General features: G+C 42.2%; 1 protein-coding gene across 2 annotated transcripts in view; it reads right to left on the bottom strand.

The window, feature by feature from the left end:
* jakmip1 (janus kinase and microtubule interacting protein 1) overlaps positions 1-19,817 on the bottom strand; it is a 334,448-nt gene that overhangs the window by 161,430 nt on the left and 153,201 nt on the right. For both annotated transcript variants that reach the window (XM_033021201.1, XM_033021210.1), the window contains exon 3: positions 4,196-4,442. In XM_033021201.1, coding sequence (XP_032877092.1) covers positions 4,196-4,324 — 129 coding nt within the window. In that variant the 5' untranslated portion in view covers positions 4,325-4,442. The remainder of the gene's footprint in view (positions 1-4,195; positions 4,443-19,817) is intronic.

Raw genomic sequence — 19,817 nt, 5'->3', positions numbered from 1 at the left:
ATCAGTCAGAGTATTTAGTATAGAAGGTCATGTTGCAGTTGTATAAGACGTTGGTGAGACCGCATTTAGAATATTGTGTTCAGTTCTGGGGACCATGTTATAGGAACAATATCGTCAAGCTTGAAAGGGTTCAGAAACGATTTACGAGGATGTTGCCAGGACTAGAGGGTGTGAACTATAGGGAGAGGTTGAGTAGGCTGGGTCGCTATTTCATGGAGCGCAGGACGGTGAGGGGTGATCTTATAGAGGCGTATAAGATCATGAGAGGAATAGATCAGGTAGATGTACAGAGACTCTTGCCCAGAGCAGGGAAATCGAGGACCAGAGGACATAGGTTCAAGTTGAAAGGGAAGGTTTAATAGGAATCCGAGGCGTAACCTTTTCACGCAAAGGGTGGTGGGTATATGGAACAAGCTGCCAGAGGCGGTAGCTGAGCTGGGACTATCCCATTGTTTAAGAAACAGTTAGACAGGTACATAGATAGGACAGGTTTGGAGGGATATGGACCAAGCGTAGGCAAGTGGGACTAGTGTAGCTGGGACATTGTTGGCTGGTGTGGGCAAGTTGGGCCAAAGGGCCTGTTTCCACACTGTATCACTCTATGACTCTATACCCTCACTCTAACTACCCTGGTTGAGGTCACAACCATTCTTCAACACCTTATGCCCACAACAACTCTGGCCTTACCCTATCAGGCAGTAGACACAAAATGCTGGAGTAACTCAGAAGGACAGGCAGCATCTCTGGAGAGAAGGAATGGGTGATGTTTCAGGTCAAGACCCTTCTTCAGACATTTTGTGCCTACATTTGACTTAAACCAGCATCTGCAGTTCTTTCCGACACATTTTACCCTATCAGGCATCCCCTTTGTCCTCTCCATCCCTCCCTGACCTTTTCTGCAACTGTATTATGGGCCCATAATCTCGGCTGTTCCAAAGACCCTGATGGTGGAGTTTGGCAATGCGAAGGCAACGTTGATGTTTCGGCAGACAGATGTCAGGAATGCAATATGTAGTGTCACTTACTTGGCCCTAATGGTGCCCTCCAATCCTCATGTCAAAGATTCAACACAAGGGATTCTGATGAGGTAGTCAGGACCACAACAAATGGCTGTTGTAGATGCAAGAAACTGATTGTTGTGCAGTAGATGTATTTAAAATGTCATTGTGGTGCAGTGTGTATTTTATCCAGTAGTTTTCCAGTTGCAGCTTCCTATCCAATGTGAAGGGGAACGTGTAGGAATGTGTAGGAAGGAACTGCAGATGCTGGTTTACACCAAAGATAAACACAAAATGCTGGATTAACTCAGCATCTCTGGAGAAAGGAAATCGGTGATGTTTTGGGTCGAGACCCATCAACAGTCTGAAGAAGGGTCTCAACCCAAAAGATCAACTATTCCTTTTCTTCAGAGATGCTGCCTGACCCGCTGAGTTACTCCATCATTTTGTGTCCAGAACAAGGGGTCACAGTTTAAGGATAAGGGGGAAATATTTTATGACCGAGATGAGGAAAACATTTTTCTCACAGGGAGTGGTGATTCTCTGGAATTCTCTGCCACAGAAGGTAGTTGAGGCCAGTTAATTGGCTATATTTAAGAGGGAGTTAGATGTGGCCCTTGTGGCAAAATGGATCAGGGGGTATGGAGAGAAGGCAGGTACAGGATACTGAGTTGGATGCTTATCCATGATCATATTGAATGGCGGTGCAGGCTCGAAGAGCCGAATGGCCTACTCCTGCACCTATTTTCTATGTTTCTATGTGTCTATCTTTGGTGAAGGGATATGATGCTGCGCAGCATGGGAGACATGGAAGAGGCTCAGTCAGAGTTCTTGGGATGGTGAGCATCATCCAATGACTCCAATATCCATGACTTTGGTATGGGATGACCAGTTGCAGACGGATGAGTAATTTTCTAGTAGAACCCGCCTTTCTCCTGACTGCCTCCTTGAAATCCTGAAAATCCATATCGCTCTCATCGGGAAGAATTCAACCTTATAATGCTAAACTCCCCGAGTCAATTGGAAGTCGAGAGGTCAATATAACCGGCTCACAATACTCAACACTGTAAACAAAAGGCAGCCTCACCTCGCTCATTCAATTACCACATAGAATTAAATTATTAACTTGAATGTAATGGTTGGAATATTGGTGGAATTAGTTTCTATTCCCCTTCCTGGCCCTTATTCAGTAATTCAACTGGATTCTCGGTAAATCGGGATTAGAATTCAGTTCTGTATGTTGGTGCAGCATAAATAATCACAAGATCCTATACTTGCACACAACATCGTACACTTAATGTTCACTGATGCAAAATGGGTCTGATCTCCCAGCAAAGATTTGCCGTCATTCAAAACCACTGCCAAATCATTTGCAGTGTGTCAGCTTATAGTAAAAACAAATATGTGGAATCCAACTCTCAGTATTCTTACAAACCACCAAACTAACATTGTTCTTCTCAAGTAAAATATCATCTAAATACAGATGGAAGTCATTTCATTCCCCCAGGGCCAATAAGCGTTGAAGATAATATGAGGTTTTATTACAGCTACCAACATCCTGTGAATCACATTACAACCCAGTCCATACACATCCCTAGTGAGAGATCATGCAATAAAAAAATGCTGACAAAAGCTTTAACTCAATCTTATAAGCCACTATGAGAGAAAAGTAGAGATTTTCAGAACTATTGAACATCTGACCTATTTTATATCTGTGAGTTAATAGAAAATCAGAGCAGCGCGGTAGTGCAGCTAGCAGAGCTGTTGCCTCCTAGCTTCAGCATCTCAAGTTCAATCGTGACCTCCAGGACTGTCTGGGCAAAGTGTGTACATTCTCCCGGGGACCACGTGGGTGTTCACAGGTAATTGGTTTCCATTCTCATCCCAAATTTGTGCAGTTTGGTAGGTTAGTCGGCCACTGCAAATTCCTTTAGAGAGGGTAAAGGAGATGAGGAGGAATTTCTGTACCTAGAGGGTAGTGAATCGGTGGAATTCATTGCCACAAAAGGCTGCGGAGGCCAGGTCAATGGATATTTGGAGGAGATTGATAGCTTCTTGATTACTAGGGATGTTAGGGGTTGTGGGGAGAAGGCAGGAGAATGGAGTTGAAAGATAGAAAGATAGATCAGCCATGATTGAATGGTGGAGTAGACTTGATGGGCCGAATGGCCTGAATCTTCTGCTATAATTTATGAACTGGTGTAAACGATAGAACTGATGGGAAACTGGAGAGAGATGGGTAAAGTTTGAGATGAGCAAAGAATAAAAGGAGATGTGCAGAGAACTTTTTGTGCCTCGAGTGGTGAGTGAAGCAGATACATTAGTGGCATTTAAAAGACTTTTGGATAGGCATAAGGATATGCAGAGAATGGGTTACATGCAAGTTGATAAGTGATGGTCTTGGCGTCATGTTTGGCACAGACATTGAGGGCCGAAGAGCCTGTTCTTGTGCTGTAATGTTCTATGTTCTAGTAGGTTATGGGGAAATATTGTGGTGGAATATGATTGTTCTTTGAGCTGGTTTCCCCTGAATTAGGTAAATAACCTGTGTGCTTAGGAAATATGAAACATATGGAGGAGAAAATTTGAAACAGACCAGAGAAATTACCATACTGAATTACACATCAATGGAGCATGAATAAATTGCTCAGCTCAACGAAAGCTTTCTACAGAGAAGAAAACCTGGAAAGTGTTCAACCTCAATAATCTATGTCCTTCATGTTGAAAACTAATCAGACGTAATGTACTTTTAGTAGTCAATGCTTCTGTTGCATCAATTCTGGTTATTTGCTTGTGCAGTGAGTGGTCAGTGTGGGGCTGTTTCATGGCCTGGAATCACATGTAGACCCTTCATCCCACATGCACAGAAAGACTACATGGCACTACTTAAAAGACAAGCAAGAAAAAGATCTCAGGGCCCTGGCAAGTATTGAACCCTTAACCAATACCAAGCAGATTTTGAGCTCTCAATCATATTATTACCGTGTGAACATAAGTGGCCATGTTCTCTGTATTACAACACTGATTGTGCTTTAAGTACTTAATTGACTGTGAACCACTCACGGTAAAACATTTTAGGGATCTTGAAAGGCACGTGAAAACTGCTGGGGTTTTTTCTGAACATCTGCAAAAGTATTCAGCGGTTGTAAACAGAGGACTGGGTCCCCTCTGGTAACCTCCAGTATTCGTCAACCTACCTTGCTCTTTTCCTGGTGAAGCTCTATCTGAATATCGGTCAGCTTAGCCCGGAGATCCTCATTGGCAGCTTGTAAAGCATCTATTAGTGCCTCAGGCTTTTCGCCCTTTCCTCGTCCTTTCTTTGACATGTTCTTTTTTTTTCCAGCAGTTCTTCTGTAGATGTGACGGGGAAATCAATAATTCCGACCTGTCAGGGTTTCACACCCTGTGGACATTCTTCCCATCATCGGCTCCATCCTCTGGACCCTGGAGAAAATGCAGTCAAGACAAAGTGGAAAGAAAATTCAAACTTGTAATTCATCACACAGCAGCATCTCACACAGCACAACACATCATCTCAATGCTAGTACACTGCTGCAGATCCCCGGGGCATTTTTCTAGCCTATCTCCCTGTCTCACTTCAGCTGCCTCATCAATAGGTCTTTGTCAGTACAGAGCATGGTCTTACCAGGAAGGTGCGCGGACAAATCTGATATATCAGCAGTCTTTGAGAAAACGTCACGATCAAAAATACAATTCATAAATTGTTTTATTGTCAAAATAACAATTCATAAAAGCAAACCTGCATAGGCTAACTTCAAAGGTGATTGGGTAGAAGTATGTTCACTGGACTATTAAAAGCGAAGAGTAAAGTTCTCCCACGGTTGTTGTGTGAAAAAATGAATTATTTGCAGTATGACTAAGAATATTTCAAAATATTGTCTGGAAAATCTATCGGGGTGTGGGATCATTAAACAATTGACAAGGTGTGTGGGGGAGATACATTCTAAAGAATGTCAGCAAAGTATAATTAGGAAATGAGATCTGACAAAATTTTCATTAGAATGTTGTGTCATCACCTCGAAACAGCTTTAAGAGAACTGCATTTGATAAACCTGTCTGCCCTCAGCATATTCAGGGCAAGAAGGGATAAGCAAACATCACCAGACACCCAGACCTCCAAGATTTCTTCGTAGCTGTAGGATGACCTGTGTCAGTTGACATATGTGGTCTGACACAGGAAGACAGGAAGAAGACAATATGATTGATGAAATGCATGTTAGTCAGCATGCAGTGTATTTGTATTCAAGTATGGGTCTCGGTTGTGGCACAGTTATCTGGAAATAGCACCGGGAAAATGGTAAACGGAATGGACTCAGGACAGCAAGATAATATTTGTAATAATCAAAGCACTGATAACCTCATAGATAAACTAACCAGATACTTCCAACATGTGGACCAGGCTTTGAAATTTGAACTGTCTTTTATTGTAAACAGCCGCAAAATATGGTAACTGTGCATTTGTGGTTATGAAAAAATATTTCACTGTGCTGTGCATACGTGATAACGGCGGCGCTGGCACAGCGATAGAGTTGCTGCCTTACAGCGCTTGCAGCGCCAGAGACCTGGGTTCAATCCCGACTACAGTTGCTGTCTGTACGGAGTTTGTACGTTCTCCCCGTGACAACAAGGGTTTTCTCCGAGATCTTCGGTTTCCTCCCACACTCCAGACATGCAGGCTTGTAGATTAATGGGCTTGGTGTATACAGTAAATTGTCCCAGGTGTGAAGAATAGTGTTAATGTGCTGGGATCGCTGGTCGGTGCGGACTTGGTGGGCTGAAGGGCCTGTTTCCGCGCTGTAAATCTAATAAGGAACCATTGAACCCCTTTGGAGCGATGAAATACATTTACAGTTGATATAAAAAGACAAAAGTTATATTAAGTAATGATCATTCATGGAATGATTATAATTACAAAAGCACAGGAGAAATGTACGTACAAAAATGGGATTTTAGGTTAAACAGCTGCCATACTTGAATCTGTATTTACATTTCAAATATATGGTTAACGTTTGAAAGTAGTTCCTCATATAACCTTTTGAAGTTGACTTTCTTTTACCACATGAGTAGGACATGGGTATTGTGTTGACACTGGTGAGATTAGATTCTTTGTTTACCTTAAATATATATTTTTAATCAAGATAAAATAGGTCAAATTTTGTTTCACTAAAATGGGCCGTCTGATTAGTCCACCCTGTCAGCCAAATATTAGTAGGGTTTCCACAGAAGAGTAACACATTACTGTGTGTGCATTCATTTAGGGGCAATATATATTTACTACTTGGAGATATTAATACTAAAATATCCATAGAGTCATCCACTTGAACAATAACCTATTCATCAAATACTTGAAATGGCAATATGCCCAAAACCATGGGAATTACCTATATATGACAATTAAGGTGAGATGGGCAAGATTAAATAATAGGAACCCAACGGGCAATGTTTTCATTCAGATGTTTATTGGTACAAGAACAAATGTCCAGATGATGTAGTTGAAGCAATTATTATAACATTATTTAATAGATACTTAGTCAGGTACATGGATAGGAAAGATTTAGAGGGATAACAGCCAAACGTAGGCAAATGAGGCGTCTTATTAGATGGGGCCTTGTGGCCGGCATGGACGAGTTAGTCCAAAGGACCAGTTTCCTTGCTGTATATCTTTATGACCAACTGGGGACAGTCATTGACATCAAATAATTAATGTTTGTCTTTGAGATATCAAAAGGCTACACATAATCTAGTATGATGTAGAATGTAGACCCCTCCTTGTTGTATATGTGAATAGGTGAATGCAAGGTAGATTGTGCATGTCTGTGAATGATCTTAAGAACTGTTGACAAGAACTTCAGGATAAGAAAGTTATATGTCGGTGCCCCAGGTATAAAGCCCAAGGCCATAGTTGTACTATTACAGATCTAGTAATCCAGAGGGTTGGAAGAGTGATCTGGAGACACGAGTTCAAATCGCAAGGTGGATCTGGGAGATTGAAATTCAATCACTTAAGAACTGGATTAAAGAAATCAGTATCACTAATAGGGACCAGCATTCTCACACAAATAAAAACATCTTTATGCAGACCCGTCTACATGGATCTTCAGACCGTTGTTCATTCTTGAAATGACCCAAAAAGCCATTCAGTTCAAGGGCAATTAGAGACTGGCAATAAATCCCGTGAATGAGTAAATAAATATACAGTTACAGTTAAATCGATCGCTTCTTCTCATTTGAGAATCAAATTGAGACTGGATCTATAAACAGCGAGGGTGCAGCAATGCTTCACACCTAAACAAGGCCATAAACACGGCCATACACAGCGGCTGACATAACAGATTTCCACCATCTTTTTCCTCTGTCTTGCACCTGCATAATGGTGTGAACTGCTTGCCCCTACATTGTTATAATTCAATTTATCTGTACAACCATCAATGCTGCGTCAAAGTAAACCTGCCTATTCCCATGTGGGCTTTGCATTTTCTTACTTTTCAGCTGGCGTTGAGAGAGCTGTCAGTGTTAATGACTTCCTTTGCTGCACAATCTCAGCTGCAAAATGAAAAATGTGTCTTGATGGATGGGATTAAAAAGTACCGCCATTAAAGTAATTCACAAACACCATACTGGATGGATACTATACAAGAATAAGGAATGGAACAGTATGTTTAGCAAATATTTAACACCCTTGACACAGATGACAAATACCTCAGGGACAGAAAGACCAGCAAATTTGTCAAACAATGCAAAAGCCAGCTCTTAAAATATTCAGTGCGAGGAGTGCTCTGAATTAAGGCTAAACCACACAGGACGTCTCTTTTTTTGGTCCATAACAGCAGCCTTCTGTTTTTGCAATTTAATTCATTCACATATTCTTGGCTTTATCTCGTTTTTGTGTTTAAGTGAATTGATCAGGTAGCTTTTCATGGCATATTCTCCCCAATATGGGAAGAATCTCCCCGCAGGGCTCGGTGCTGGGGTCGCTACACTTCACGTTGTATATTAATGATTTGGACGAGGGGATTGAAGGCTTTGTTTGCAGATTATACGAAATAGGTGGAAGGGCAGGTAGTGCAGAGAAAGCAGGGACTCTGCAGAAGGACTTGGACAGGTTGGGAGAGTGGACAGAGAAGTGGCAGATGGAATGTATTGTAGCCAAGTGTGGAGTCATGCATTTTGGTAGTAGGCATAAAGGCATAGACTATTTTCTAAATGGGGAGAGAATCCAGAAATCGGAGGTGCAAACGGACTTGGGTGTGCTGGTGCAGGATTCCCAAATAGTTAATCTGCAAGTCGAATCGGTATAAAGGAAGCAAACTCAATGCTTGCATTTATTTCACGAGGGCTTGTATACAAAAACAGGGATGTAATGTTGAGGCTCTATAAGGCGTTGGTAAGGCCACATTTGGAATATTGAGAACGATTTTGGGCACCATATCTGAGGATGGGTGTGCTGGCTCCAGAGAGGGTCCAGAGGAGGTTTACAAGAATGATCCCAGGAATGAGTAGGTTGACCTATGATGAACGGTTGTCGGCACTGGGACTGTACTCGCTGGAGTTAAGAAGAATGAGGCAGGACCTCATTGAAACATGCAGAATAGTGAAAGGCTTGGATAGAGTAGATGAGGGAAAGATGTTTCCACTAGTGGAAGGTTAGATATGCCTCAACAACCTTTCCTGGCAGCTCGTTCCATATACCCATATGTGTGAACATATTTTTCAAATTTTAATTACCTGTATTGAAAATTATAAATGTTGAGGGATTCAGATTGTTTTTTTGCATAAAAAGATCAACAGATAAAAAATGTGGTTTCATACTCTCAAGTTAATTTGATTAATGGGATAATTTCCTTTGCCTTTCTGTTAAACCTACTCAGGACCGATATGTGATGCAGAGACAACGTACAGATACAAAGAACAGAGCTTTTAAATGATAGGGAAACATTGTATTAAAGCCTTCAGAACTGCCAACAATTCAGTAATGTTGTTGGAAATACAGAGCGTAAACAGGCCCTTCGGCCCATGGAGCCAGCGCCAATCAGTGGGAGAGTCTAGGACTAGAGGTTATAGCCTCAGAATTAAAGGGCGTTCTTTTAGGAAGGAGATGAGGAGATGTTTCTTTAGTCAGAGGGTGGTGAATCTGTGGAATTGTTTGCCATAGAAGGCTGTGGAGGCCAAGTCAATGGATATTTTTAAGGCAGATATAGATAGATTCTTGATTAGTACAGGTGTCAGAGGTTATGGGGAGAAAACAGGAGAATGGGGTTAAGAGGAAGAGATAGATCAGCCATGATTGAATGGCAGAGTAGACTGAATGGGCCAGATCGCCTACTTCTACTCCTATCACTTATGGCCTTCATACTATGATGGCTCTCACAAGTGGGTCTTCCTACTTGTGACACCATGTGACAAAGTTTGCAGTTTTTTCTGCTGGTCACTACTGGAATATTGAAAGGCGGAATGAATGTTTCATACAACTCTGTACTTGGAATTTCTGAAAAGAGTTCTGCTGATCCATATGCATTTTATATGAATTTCTCACAAATTCTAAAGAAACATTGTTTGGTTTCTTTCTATGCCGATCCTCCTTCCAACTGTTTAATATACCATTCACAGTGTACTTTACCAGGATGTTGCATGAAAATCTGTGCTAAAAAAGTATATAATTTCAGCAGCTATCTTTCAGTGTCCAACTGTATGAAACCGACAAAGTAAATCTAGGGTAAAAAAAACTCACTGCTGGAGGAGCTCAGTGGTCAGGCCACATCTGTGGAGGAACATGGCACAGTGGTGCAGCGGTAGACTTGCTACCTTACAACGCCAGAGACCCAGGATTTGATCCTGACTATGGATGCTGTCCGTATGGAGTTAATGGTGTGGTATGTTCTCGCTGTGACCGTGTGTGACGCATTTTCCAGATGCGGTTTCCTCCCACATTCCAAAGATGTGCGGGTTTGTAAGTTAATTGGCTTCTGTAAATTGTGCCTAGAGTGTAGGATGACACTAGTGTATGGGGTGAGCGTTGGTCGGCGTGGAACCGGTGGGCCGAAGGGCCTGTTTCCACGCTGTATCTCTAAAACTAAATGAGATTTTGGATCTGTTCCCTTCTTCAGGACTGGAATAGAAGGTACAGGTATTCAGCTGATAAAAACAGGCAAGGGGAAAGGGTAGGGCAATAGCTACCAAGTGATAGGTGGATCTAGGTTATAGGAGAAGATAAATAAATACAAGTGGAAGTGTTTCTAAAAGATTTTAAAACAAGACCACCAAATCAATTTTTTTAATCACTTGGAGACAGTACATTCTAAAACAAAGCAAATTCAAATATAGATTTTTCACTCTATCTGCTATGCAGTTATCTCCTAAAGCATAGGCAGGAAAGAACTGCAGATGTTGGTTTAAATCGAAGGTAGACACAAAATACTGGGATAACTCAGCAGGTCAGGCAGCATCTCTGAAGAGAAGGAATGGGTGACGTTTCGGGTCGAGACCCCTTATCAACCTGATCAGTCTAAGGAGGGGTTTCGACCCGAAACATCACCCACTCCTTCTCTCCAGAGATGCTCCCTGACCCGCTGGGTTACTCCAGCATTTTGGGTCTATCTCCTAAAGTAATTGTTTTAATGAAGAAATGATTTGCATTAAAAAACATTTTTGTATCTTCAGAATATCCTTGAAGCGCTTCAAGGATTTGTAGTGCAAATACTGTGTAGTTCAACCAATAGGAAATGAATTAGGTGAGCAGGTAAACTATTTTAATATGATTAAGGAAATATCAAGCTTTGCATTCTTAAGGTTTACTATGATGTAAGGTAGTAATAATCAGCAAAATCAGAGTAATAAGATATCATGTGTTGAATCTGTTGTCTCATATGACGTCAAAAGAAAATTACATAATTTTACCACTCTTCCAAAGTACAAAAATATATCAATCTGGCTAATTTAAATAAGCTTCTCTCTGGCACTCTTTCTGGTCTATTGCTATTAAAAAAATTATTTTAACAAGCAGTTCATTACTCTTCACGAGGTCAATATATCCAGTACTTTAATGAGAAACGGTCCCGACATCACCTATCCAGAGATGCTACCTGATCCACTGAGTTACGGTTCAAAGGTATTTTATTGTCACGTGTACCAATTAACGCACAGTGATATTCGCTTTACTCCAGCTCATTGTCCCTTTTCTTGTTAACTACCATCTGCAGTTACCTGTACCTCCAGGAATTTGTCAGTCTTCCTCTCCTGGTAAATGACATCACACAACAAAAACAAATGGGTGCTCTCAGGGAAACACAACCTAATGAGGACAACATACATGATGTTTCTTTTCTGCCTACCATTTATCAACCACCCCCCCCCCTCCCCCCACCTATGTCGACCCTATTACTTGCCACGCTTGGTCCTGACTATCCCTTTTTCAGCTTTCTTCCCCCCCTCCCCTCTACATTCTGTCTAAAGAAGGATCGCAACCTAAAAAGTGACTTATCCATGTTTTCCAGAGATGCTGCCACACCTGCTGAGTTCCTAGTGAAATGATAGTCAAGTGCTCAAGTTTGTTGATAAATAGGTGGTACTTTCTGGACAAAATTACTATTGTTGTTGAAAAGGCTTCCCAAAGACAATTGGAAAGGCAGTAAGGGAAAACAATGCACAGGCCCAAAGGGTAAGAACAGGGGAATGAGATGGAAGGGAATGTTCTACAGGAAAAGTCACAGGAATCTAACGGTTCAAATGGACTCGAGATATGCCACAGTGATTCTATGCGCATCTGGTAAGAAAGTCAAGTTTTTGTTTTACTCAGATCGCATACATTTGGGCTCTGGTTGGGGAACATTGAAGAGTGTGAAGATGTTAACATGTCGCACAATGGAAATGATAATTATAAGCTGGAACAAAGTGTTACCTCAACTAATGCACACCCATCTTCAAAGGATGCATTATTTCAAATTCCTTTCTGCAGACATGATGTTAAAACTCAAATAGCTCATTGATCAAAATATTACTTCCTTGATCGCCAAGCTTTTAATTTGTGTGGTGTTAGCATGTGCCTAAACAGACTGCTTGACCAACAAACCGAACAAAAGAAACAGAAGTTACAACATAACAAAAGAAATGCAGACAAAATGTGTAGGAAGGAACTGCAGATGTTGGTTTAAACCGAAGATAGACACAAAATGCTGGAGTAACTCAGCGGGACAAGCAGCATCTCTGGAGAGAAGGAGTGGGCGACGTTTTGGGTCGCGACCCTTCTTCAGACCTGAAAAAGGGTCTTGACCCAAAACGTCACCCATTCCTTTTCTCCAGCGATGCTGCCTGTCCCTCTGAGTTATTCCAGCATTTTGTGTCTATCAAAAGGAATGCAGAACTATGAATAATATTGGTAAATTTACACTTTGTAAGGTGATATATATGTATTTGATGTCTGTGTTTAACATCTTTGCCGTTAATACCAACTGTAAATAGCAGCATTTAAATTTCAACCCAAGTTTTTGGAATATTCAACATTGAAACACGGCCCTGGTTAAAATAAAAGCAGGTTGCAATGAAATGCAGTTTATTTGCTGCAGATTCCTAGGAGATAACAACAGATGGTGGACGGCTTCGGTGCAATGGGCCAAAGAGCCTGTTCTTTGCAGTGTAACTCTAATGGGCCTGTCCCACTTTGGCGATTTTTCAGGCGACTGCCGGCGACTGTCAAGTTGGCAGCAGTCGCCTGAAAAACCGGCAACTGGAACGGCAACTGTCAGAGTGGAACACACACACACACACACAAACACATCGCTTCCTTCACCAGCCCGTTATGCAGGCGAGGGACAGGGCAAGAGGGAGAGCATTGTCTGAGTGAATTCACACGGTGCAAAGCCTAGGTGATACTGACACACACCGCGATGAACAGGAAGGTTGGCGCTGTGATTAAGAAGCTAAAAAGCACAGTGAGTCCTTTAAAAGAGGGGGTAGAGGGGGGAGAGGGGAGAGGGGGGAGAAGCGGAAGAGCTGGGGGGGAAATGGGAGGAGAAGGAGTGGAGACAACTTTTAAGAAGCCAGAGATAAACGGCTGTGAAGCTCGGCAGACATTAACGTTACCGGTCGGTTATCCTTGGTTCTGAAAACTACTGCTTTTACGTTTTTTTCCCCCCAAAGAGCCAATGAAATTCACCGGTTAGCACCGGCTACAATCTACGAGAACCATGGAGAACCTTCGGCCTCCTGGCAACCCACTAGGACCTCCTGGCGACCCACGTACGGCACGACAATTCTCGCTACTCTCCATGGCGACTTCATTCTAGTCGCCACTAATTTTTCAACATGTTGAAAAATTTTCACCAACCATAATGAGGCCGCGACTAGTTCCCAGAATGCAGGAACTCCTCACGACCGTGAAGGCGACTCCCCGGCAACTGCCCGCGAACATGTGGCGACCATGTGGCGACTAATTGGGACAGGCCCATAATACTAGATAATTTTCCAGCCTAATGCCTCTGCTTTGCTGTCATGTTTGCATTGCATTTCCTATCTCAAAATGTTGCCTGAATATTAAACCTTACTTATAGAATAGCATTTCAAAAATGTTAACTTGCTCAATGACATGAATATGCAGTAGTTGGAATTTGCCATTGCTGGATGAAGTCCTGATTTTTATCCTCCTAATGCATTCATCACCTCCTCATTTTGAGCCAACTGCATATCATTCACCTAATGAAACCTCAAATTTCACCATCATATTCCTCCAGCATTGTGTCTCCATCAGCTCACAGAAGCTGCCTTCCCAAATCGTCTACAACAGATGAGCACTGGAATCAAACTGTGCAAGAAACCTGTTGTGCGACAGAGCCGAGGAGATTAAGGACATTTACTGAGTTGTCCAAAGAGGAGAAAAACTCTGAAGGTATGCCAACTCACGCCATGGCATCAATATTGTTGCAGAAGTGGGAGAGGGTTGCAGGAGCGAGATTACGTGCAAGATTTAAAGAAACACAAACACAAAGAAATTGATTCCTATGTTTAAATTTGAAGCAATACCAGAAAAGAATGTGGGAGGGGATAGAGAAATGAAACACCTAATACTCAAAAGACTATCTGGGATGATTTTGCCAATTTCAAGAGGATTCAAATACTCCCTTGGAGACAGCTGGAGACACACTTCAAATGTTGAAGGCTCATTCAGAAAACCGTCCATCAAACGCCATCGGCTCCGTAATATTCCATCCACCTGGCACACATGATCATAAAACCAAAATCACTATAAATCTGATCTAATCTGATGTGCTTCTATTAACAGCAGTGTCTCAATGGTGCTTCATTCTAATTACCAAATGCTTCAGTGGTTGAAATAGTGTCCAATTTAATTCAATCACAAGGCCCGTGCTTCTTCCAACCTTCAGTTGTTCCAGATGGTGATGCTAGCGGGGAACAGCCTCTGAGTTAATCAAAGTTTATGCACAAGGTTGTCATGATATAAAATCAAGGGTACATCATTTAAAAAAATATGTGAAATTGTTTTGGCGTCCGTTTTGGCCAGTTACACAGGCCTCATAAATAGAAATAGGTCAAATCCAATTATAATGGGATATATTCAGCCAAAGAAGCTCCAGGGGGTAGAAGACTTAAGCAGATTTTAAAATGGTCCGATTTTTCTGATGAATGATCTTAACCAAAGCGATCACACCATAAGGAAAGTGTTTTTTTTTTAAACTATGCTGCAGAGGAGGGCCTTAGATAATAGACAATAGGTGCAGGAGTAGGCCATTCGGCCCTTCGAGCCAGCACCGTCATTCAATGTGATCATGGCGGATCATCCCCAATCCCCAATCATGCCTTCTCCCCATATCCCCTGACTCCACTATCTTTAAGAGCCCTATCTAGCTCTCTCTTGAAAGTATCCAGAGAACCTGCCTCCACCGCCCTCTGAGGCAGAGAATTCCACAGACTCACAACTCTCTGTGAAAAAAAGTGTTTCCTTGTCTCCGTTCTAAATGGCTTACACCTTATTCTTAAACTGTGGCCCCTGGTTCTGGACTCCCCCAACATCGGGAACATGTTTCCTGCCTCTAGCGTGTCCAAACCCTTAACAATTTTATGTGTTTCAATAAGATAATAATAATAATAATACATTTTATTTATGGGCGCCTTTCAAGAGTCTCAAGGACACCTTACAAAAATTTAGCAGGTAAAGGAAAAACATGTAAGGGGAATGAAATTAATAGTAGAGACATGACTAGTACACAAAGTAAAGTCAGAATTCAATTAAAAAAAAAACTCTCATCCTTCTAAACTCCAGAGCGTACAAGCCCAGCCGCTCCATTCTCTCAGCATATGACAGTCCCGCCATCCCGGGAATTAACCTTGTAAACCTACGCGGCATTCCCTCAATAGTAAGAATGTCCTTCCTCAAATTAGGGGACCAAAACTGCACACAATACTCCAGGTGTGGTCTCACTAGGGCTCTGTACAACTGCAGAAGGACCTCTTTGCTCCTATACTCGACTGCTCTTGTTATAACGGCCAACATGCCATTCCCTTTCTTCACTGCCTGCTGTACCTGCATGCTTATATTCATAGACTGATGAACAAGGACCCCCAGATCCCATTGTACTTCCCCTTTTCCCAATTTGACGCCATTTAGATAGTAATCTGCCTCCCTGTTTTTGATACCAAAGTGGATAACCTCACATTTATTCGCATTTAACTTCATCTGCCATGCATCTGCCACTCCCCCAACCTGTCCAAGTCACCCTGCATACTCATAGCATCCTCCTCACAGTTCACACTGTCACCCAGCTTTGTGTCATCTGCAAATTTGCTAATGTTACTTGTAATCCCTTCATCTAAATCATTGATGTATATTGTAAATAGCTGCGGTCCCAGCACCGAGCCTTGCGGTACCCCACTAGTCACTGCCTGCCTTTCTGAAACGGACCCGTTAATCCCTACTCTTTGTTTCCTGTATGCCAACCAATTTTCTATCCATGTCAGCACTCTACCCCCAATACCATGTGCCCTAATTTTGCCCACTAATCTCCGATGTGGGACCTTATCAAATGCTTTCTGAAAGTTCAGGTACACTACATCCACTGGCTCTCCCTTGTCCATTTTCCTAGTTACATCCTCAAAAACATTTTCCTAGTTACATCCTCAAAAGTGCACAGAGATAAAATGAAAACAACAGTGCCAAAATAAAGCCTGGCTAATGCTCCATACTTTGTTCAAGTGGCAGTTAAAGTGGAGATGAATAGGTTTTTGGTTAGTAAGGGAATCAAAGGTTATATGGGGTTGAGAAGGCAAAATAGATCAGCCATGATCGAATGGTGGGGCATAGTCAATGTGCTGAGAGGCCCAATGCTGTTCCTATGTTTTATAGTCTTATGATAGAGTCATTGGTTTTGTACAGCATAGAAGCAGGCCCTTCAGCCCACCATGTCAACGCTGACCATATGCCTGTCTGTACTAATCCCACTTGCCTACATTCATTCCGTGGCCATCTATGCCTTCCCTATTCCACTGAAGAATGTTTCTAACTCGAAACGTCACCTGTTCTTTTTCTCCGGAGATGCTGCCTGGCCCATTGAGTTGCTCCAGCACTTTGTGTCTATCTACAAATAATCAGACATTGAGCAGGATCTGATGGGAAAAGGACCATGTTTATCTTCAGAGCAATTAAGAGCCCACCCCTTCCCTCGCTTTCATTGCTCTGTTGCTGACACCTGCTGCTATGCAGATCACATTTCCAGCAGTTATTTATTTATTCTTAACATGTGGCTCTTTTCATGAGGGTCAGTGCGGGCAAGTACACTGGAATATATTTTCAAAGACCAGGCTACAATTTATCATTTTGCAAGTCACTGGGAAAATACAAGAGCCTTCCCTTCTAGCTATGATCTGAGAAGAGACCAGCATAAAGCAACTAATTACTATTCATCACGTTGTGTCATATGCATAAGATAAGGTACGGTACAGGTACAATGAAAATCGTGCGTACAGCAGCGTCAGAGGCACATCCACTCAGACAATACACTGAAATATAAATTACCCATAACATCTACAAGAAAAGAAAAAGACTGCAATAGACACAACATTGTCACTGAACTGAAGGTATATTAACTTAGGAGCAAGTGACAGTAAACCCTGTGTGTATCATTTCACATGAAGGTGCAAAGTGCTGGACTAACTCAGCAGGTCACGCAGCATCTCAGAATAAGCATAGATGGATGACATTTCTGGTCGGGACCCATCTTCAGAACGAAGGGTCATTAATAGGTTGGAATCAGGCCCAAAGACCAATTTAGGATGCACCTTTGTTCTTTCCCTTCTGTACCGACCTAGTTTCAGAATTTGAGCCCCGTAAAACATTACGACATATCTTCATCACCAATTATATAGATCAACCTGTGTCAAAAAGGCAGCTGTAATACAACCTATTAATCCAAGTAGCTTCTATGTTGCAATATAAAAATCCAGTTCAAGTATAAAAAGCCTGTGTGAATATTTACAGCAGCTCACAAAGCCAAGCAGACTGTGTTCAGAATGGATTTGCACCAAAATAGCTTCAGACTATTGAACAACATTGAAGATTTTTAAAGATCAGTTTTTTTTATTCTACTTTTACACAGTGAGGACTTCAGTAATTGTGTAAATGATTCCAAACCTCTGATATACTGTATATTTAATTACTTGTCTGCACACTGCAGACTCAAGCAATTTCAAGGTTGAGCAAAAGAAAAATAAGAATCAGATAAGTGATGCAGAAATGAACTGAAGGCCCACGGGATAGTTTGAGCAATACTACAAATGAGGACAATTATGCTCTATGTCGGGGGTGCTGGGCACAGACAGGGTAATGGTTTCACTGTTTAAAGGAGAAGATTGTGAGAATCATACAGGCTTAGTTTTTACCTCCTCAGTTTTAGCAGACAGTCAGAGGCCTGGGAATAATTATCCATGCTTTGACTTTGACATTTAAGGAATCAAGATATCAAAAGACCAAGGAGGGAATAATTAAAAAAGATAGACACAAAAAGCTGGAGTAACTCAGCGGCTCAGACAGCATCTCTGAGGAAAAGGAATATATGAGGGTTCAGGTCGAGACCCTTGGTCTGAAGAAGGATCTCGGCCCAAAACATCACCTATTTCTTGTTTGTGTCTCTCTTCAGTTTAATCCAGCATCTGCAGTTCCTTCCTACACAATTTTAAAAAGGAGGCTGATTGCCTATAAGTAAAAGGATATTGAACTCAACCCAGAAAGGCTGCGAGTTTCACTCCTGAAAATAAATCAATAGTATTGAATGAAATGGTACTTTCCACCTGCACCAGTATCAACAGCCTTTTGAATACCATCCATGACCACAATGATCACACAAATGATTCAAACACAATACTATAGTTGTGTTGAAAATTGTAATTCCTATTGCATTATGTCAGCACAGTTGCTGCTGATATCCACAAAGGTTATGGTACTAGATTAGAAGCAATCTTCCAAACCCCCTCCTGTAAACGTCTCGGCCAAGTCTTCCAAGTTTAGATAAGTTTGTGTCCCAGGGAGCCGTGTAGACCTGTTCCACCCGGCGAACAACAACGCCGCCGATGACCAGAACTACGACCGAAGATCGGAACACGCCCCGGAAGGCTCGACTCGCCCCACAGGCCTTCCTAGGAACTGCGGAGAACCCAGCCGGCGAGGTCTATCTGAACCGATGGAGCCTCAGCGTTGGTGGCGATGGGAGCCTCAGCGGTGGCAGCGGGAGACTCGGCAGCAGTGGAGCCTCGGCGGTAACGTGGGCCTCGGCAGTAACGTGGGCCTCGGCGGTGGTGGTGCCTCGTGGTCGACAAGTGTGACGGGGATGGGAAGACAATGGGGACCCGGCTTGGGGGGACCGCCGTGAGGGACAGTGGGAGAACAAAAGGGGGACCCGGTGTGGGGGAGGGCTCTAGTTTAGAATCCTCTGCCCAAAGGATAAGTCTGTGCTTGTTTGTTCATTTGTTCCAGTGAAGGCGCTGTGTACACGGCAGCCAGACAACACTTGCTTGCCTTATTCTTTTTTTTGTTTTCACTATTAATTTCAAGTTTTTGTGTACCTTGTGTGTTGTGACTGTCGGCAGACCAATTTCCCTCCCGGGGATGCATAACGTTTTATCCTATCGTATAAGTTGCCAACTCTCTTATGGTTCATCTATTTATTACCTTACACACTACACTGATAAAACAATAGTTCAAAAAACATTTCAACACAAATCTAGTTTAGTTTATTATTATTATGGTCACATGTACCGAAGTGAAAAACTTCTGTTGCCTGCTATCCAATCAAAGAAAAGACTAAAGATGTTTGCATTCAAGCATCCACCGTGCACAGATAAAGGATGAAGGGTACAACATTTAGTGCAAGATAAAGTCTGAAGAAGGGTTTCGGCCCAAAACGTTGCCTATCTCCTTCGCTCCATAGATGCTGCTGCACCCGCTGAGTTTCTCCAGCATTTTTGTGTAAGTTTGATTAAAGATAGTCTGTCTCCAATGAGTTCAACAGGGATAAGGTTATAAAACCACCTGGCAAACATCCCTTCATTCTTGCTTTAACCATCCAGAAAGCTAAATAGACTCTTGTTGTTAATCATTAGTCTCAGGAGACACCTAAAGGCAGTGTTGCCAGTTGTCCTTTCACATCACTGGTTAATCCAAGTAAATTACAATGTCCTACAAAAATGCTACTGCCAGATCACTTGCTCCCTACTAATAGATCCATTAAGCTATGCTTGAAAGCAGACAGCTGGAAGCACATTATTCTCCAAACTGACATACTGCAAAAGCTGAAATGACCT

Source organism: Amblyraja radiata, chromosome 1 (assembly GCF_010909765.2).
Source record: "Amblyraja radiata isolate CabotCenter1 chromosome 1, sAmbRad1.1.pri, whole genome shotgun sequence".
NCBI classification, from domain to species: Eukaryota; Metazoa; Chordata; class Chondrichthyes; order Rajiformes; family Rajidae; genus Amblyraja; species Amblyraja radiata.
The sequence above is the reverse complement of the archived record's forward strand: the minus strand, read 5'-3'. Positions and strand labels throughout refer to the sequence as shown.